Source organism: Varroa destructor, unplaced genomic scaffold (genome assembly GCF_002443255.2).
Source record: "Varroa destructor unplaced genomic scaffold, Vdes_3.0 BEIS01000003.1, whole genome shotgun sequence".
Taxonomy (NCBI): Eukaryota; Metazoa; Arthropoda; class Arachnida; order Mesostigmata; family Varroidae; genus Varroa; species Varroa destructor.
In genome coordinates this window covers 24468324-24472372 of record NW_019211456.1, presented here as the reverse complement: position 1 = coordinate 24472372, position 4049 = coordinate 24468324, and the positions used below count along the sequence as shown (strand labels likewise).

At 37.5% G+C, this 4049-nt stretch overlaps 1 protein-coding gene across 11 annotated transcripts; it reads right to left on the bottom strand.

Annotated features, from left to right (window-relative positions):
• Nucleotides 1–139: 139 nt before the first annotated feature.
• Nucleotides 140–3832, bottom strand: Fis1 (Mitochondrial fission 1 protein). 11 transcript variants are annotated; one of them, XR_002672299.2, is made up of 5 exons: nucleotides 3637–3818; nucleotides 2117–2249; nucleotides 1605–1701; nucleotides 1069–1301; nucleotides 140–800 (listed from the first exon to the last, which is right to left on the bottom strand). XR_002672299.2 is itself a non-coding variant. In XM_086982627.1 (5 exons), exons 2-5 carry the CDS (start codon nucleotides 3053–3055, stop codon nucleotides 1136–1138), a joined length of 387 nt encoding a protein of 128 aa, XP_086838753.1. In that variant the 5' UTR covers nucleotides 3056–3108; nucleotides 3637–3795; the 3' UTR covers nucleotides 140–1135. The 11 variants fall into 11 exon arrangements, 10 of the variants coding, with proteins under 10 accessions (XP_086838753.1, XP_022655103.1, XP_086838754.1 ...); XM_086982627.1 differs by adding an exon at nucleotides 3020–3108 and having other exon boundaries at nucleotides 140–1301; nucleotides 2162–2249; nucleotides 3637–3795; XM_022799368.2 differs by adding an exon at nucleotides 3020–3108 and having other exon boundaries at nucleotides 140–1301; nucleotides 3637–3793.
• Nucleotides 3833–4049: the final 217 nt, after the last annotated feature.

The window sequence follows — 4049 nt, the reverse complement described above, 5'->3', positions numbered from 1 at the left end:
ATATCAACTAAATTAGATCTCTTTTTTAACATGTAAAAGATAATTATTTCATTTAGAATGTGTTTAGAAATCATGAAATATTACTGCGCGTGAGGTCCAACTTCGGGTGCAGTAGCTAATTTGTACCAACAAGCTCCAATACAATTAAATTTGCTACATTTATTTTGAAATATTACATATTATATTTGACATGTTGCAGTGTCAGCACACATTTTTATTCACAGTAATGATGACTTACAGTTCCGTCTACCCCTCCGTTTATCGTTTTTTATATTTTTGTTCACTGTGTTTACAGATACATTATTTGCAATGAAATCTTACTACTGTTATTAAATCATCGGTGAAGATATACGCGAGACGATTTGCTTTCAGGGTATCGAACCCGATGGCTTCCAGCAGCAGTTTGTCTCAACCATATCAATTAAATAACTCCTATTTTTTAAATTTAAATAGCTCATTTACGGTTCAGGGGCCGATCTGGGACGTGATCTGTGCGCTATTTTCATAAGCCTTTGGCTGTATAACATAAGCCCTTATACATAACAGAACAAATGTGTAGTAGAGTAGTAAGCGGTTATTAGTTGCATTATGATACGAAACTACAGAATACGATAAATATAAAAGCCTCCTGCTGTGAAACGTCCTCATACACATTATATCATGTCGTTATGAGTGCATATTATAACACGTCTTCGCCGTCCAGACGTTGTCGTTAAGCCTTCCATAAAGCTTTAGAATTTTCGGTTGAACTCGCCAATGCGCCAATCCTTCTTGTTTGTAACTTGGAAAAAAACTAACACCTGAAGCAGAAGTTGTTATGTATGAACGCTGCCATCCTGTTTAAAATTTCCCGCCCAGCACTTCGGTACAGAACAACTTATGAAGAAATTATTGATATTAACAACATCTAACACTGTAACGTTCATAATTACTTAAACAGAGTATCGTTCATACGGTATTCTGTATAAAGTTGATTGAATTATAGAGACGCATCGAGCGTGCCTTATGTATTACTGACGACATATCAGCAATAGTCGTAGGATGGATTCGTTCGGTTCGAGGACTTGCCTGTGGAAAACAAGAATCTGATATAAAGTTCTTCTTTTCACACGTCGTGGCCAAACATCAGGAAATGTTAATGTTTTAAAAGGGCAATGCCGACGCCCAAAACAAAAGCAGCTATGCTCGTCACTATAGCAGCGCCTGTCAAGCTATCCACCCTGGAGCGTTTTACAATAACTTCGTGAAGCTCTCTGGCCTGTCGATTCGCAGGTTCCATTTCCAAAAACGCTTTAATATACCTGCAATGTAACAAAGTGAAGGATACCTGGTAAAAATTAACAAGAATAAATATGGAGCCTTTGACGTGACTTTGGCATCGCCTTAGACGGCTTAGTTTATATTTTAAGAAGCCTGGGGAAAGTGGTTCAAGCTGTACCGCGCAACAGATACCTCCAAGGAAAAGTGTATTTGTAAGAAGAAAATTTTCGGTGACCATAACACCTCCGAACCAAAATGTCAAGAATCCCTTTTTGCTAGGGAACGTTGTGTGGCCATTCGAAGATCTATTTAAATATATATACAAATATGAAATTTTTACAAACCTTTGGGCGTCGCTGTATTCTCTAAGTTTGCATTTGCCGAACGCAATGTAATAGATATAGTCACGCCTGACAGTTTCATCGCCGTCCCTGAAGAGTTCTGAAATAGATGTGTAACCAAACAATCGCAGCCACAATGTGTTAACGTATTTGGTCTGTGCACAAAATAAAACCACTTAACAGCAGTTCAATAGGTCTTGTGGATTGTAAATAGATCCAGTAGTAACGAAAGCTAACGTGAATACTTCCACCAATTCCCTGCCAAAACAGATGAATAGCAAAAACCGACAGAAAATATATTTTGTCCTTGAGAATTCGCCCTGAACAGAGAAAAAAAAGAGTGGAGAATTCGCAATGATTAATGTATGCATCTTGTTAGTTTTGCATCGTATTCAAATACATTCACGTATTGGTGAAGAAGCCCTCTAATTTGGAGGACTGCTTATGCCTAGAAGTGTTGACTTGATCGATTTTTGAATACACCTAGGCGAGTCTGTGCTATGTGGAAAACCTACCCTCCATGAGGATGACGCCTCTGCAGACGTTTAATCGGTACTTGCTTTTGAGAAGACACCACGCGTAGTCGAACTTCGTTTTGGGATTAGTGATGTGTTGGCGGCATTCGTCGTTGTACTTCTGTTCGAATTTCTGCACCGTATGAACCATGGTACAAACAAATGAGCCGCAAATAAAAATTTGTATTTAGCAACATATCGGAAAGTAAACAATCTACTGAAATGCCACTCTTATTTGATTTTAATTTTGGTTTAAATCGTTACATAAAAGTGAGATTAAGCGCACGATGCCAAACACAACCAACGGTTTGTTTAGAAGAAACTAGAAAAAGAAGAGCATTACTTTGAAAATTTTCGCTTATTTTAGAGCATGCATATATTTGTCAAGATATTAAATGTCATCAAATTACTTACAAGGGTTGTATAGACCTAGGCGAAATTTTATTCTATTATAGACCATAATTTTAGTTGAAATGAACGTGGATCTATTTAACATCTCATGTTAAAACGTCTATTTAGCATGTAGCGAGCTAGTTTATTATGTTTCAGTTCTTTCAGTTTCTTTGATTGTGTGGTGTATACATGAAATACAATAAAATGAAGAAAGTCTCCCGTCATAGATATATGTATATTTTTATCGTATAAATTGCTATACGTACGGTTCGCATAACTGCAATTCACTCGCTGCACCCTTATATTTTTTATCCATTTAACAGTGTTTTGGTCGCCATTCTTATTAAATTTAGTTAGAATTTAGCCAATCATGCCATCGTTTATATCCATCTGGAACAAGCAGTATTGTCACTAATGAGAAGCACATAAGCACGGTGTTAAAGGACAGCAGTAATACACTGTTCGATGAGTCACTAGCTGTGGTTGAAATGCGTATCTGCTTGTACCTACCATAATCACCAAACCTCGCTTGTTTGCCATACTCATCGTGTCTGAACGGTCTAAATCAGTCAATATTGGTCAACTGTTAATCCATGTATCTGTCACGATGACAACAAAAATTCACCGAGTAGAAGCGAGGTTAGGTAGGTTGCATTGTTAATCCTAATCAATAAAAATGTAATATGCTTGGAAAGCTATAAGTCCCAAGTTCAGCTAAATTTGATTTTTCTTGGCAAGGCAGAAGTATGGGAAAAAAATTCGTGCAAAGCGTAAAAATTGTTCCTTATTTTGACACTTCGACAAAGCCATATTGTCTGGAGATGGCTTACGCATCATCGCAACAATTTGTGGCACTTTTTAATAAGACAAAATCTAAAAGTTTCGTTTAGTCTACATAGTCTCTAGGTTTATATGCGTTCAAGTTGACATATGTACCTCATACTTTACCCAGCCGTAATCGTACGACTCAATATTATTGAGCGTTTTCTTAATAGGGCTGCTGATTAGGTCCACCGATTCCAAAATACTAGCATCTAAAAGCAACTGTAGAAAACAAATTTAATTCGTACCTTTATCCTTTTCAATGTGTGTCAACAGAGATCGATAGCAATTCACTCAAAACTTACGTGAAGTTCTTCCTCTGAAATGTAGCTTTCAAGTAACTCCTCCATTACCGCGTTAGTTGTGGCTTCGGCTAGGCAGCAAATCACTAGTATGCAACTGACTAAGAAACAAAAATGTAAAACCAGGTGAGCTGTCTTTGTGGTCGCCAATGGTTTTCAAGGCTAAACTGGCGACATCTAGTGGTTACTGCGTTGAAAGCAATCCGAGTATTTAGGGTCAGCCGACAGAATGTGGGAAGTGCGGATAATTAGATTTTCGCAAAAAAACGTTTCGCTTGCAAGACTGGTCTATCGCAGTCGATAAAAAAAACGATGATGGTTCATTTTATATATGTTTGTAAGCCTATCTGGTCATTTAGAGGCTTCAGCCTTCACTATTCTTAATGGGTTCAATAAACAAAGCAGCCATATACGGG

What these genes read in the sequence shown, in the direction of transcription:
- Fis1 (XM_022799365.2), bottom strand. Translation starts at nt 3,681, where the DNA reads ATGGAGGAGTTACTTGAAAGCTACATTTCAGAGGAAGAACTTCAC. An exon ending in TTTCAGAGGAAGAACTTCAC is followed by an intron (nt 2,250 to 3,636) that starts GTAAGTTTTGAG and finishes CATACGGTGCAG; the next exon opens with AAATTCGAACAGAAGTACAA. An exon ending in AGGCGTCATCCTCATGGAGG is followed by an intron (nt 1,702 to 2,116) that starts GTAGGTTTTCCA and finishes CATCTATTTCAG; the next exon opens with AACTCTTCAGGGACGGCGAT.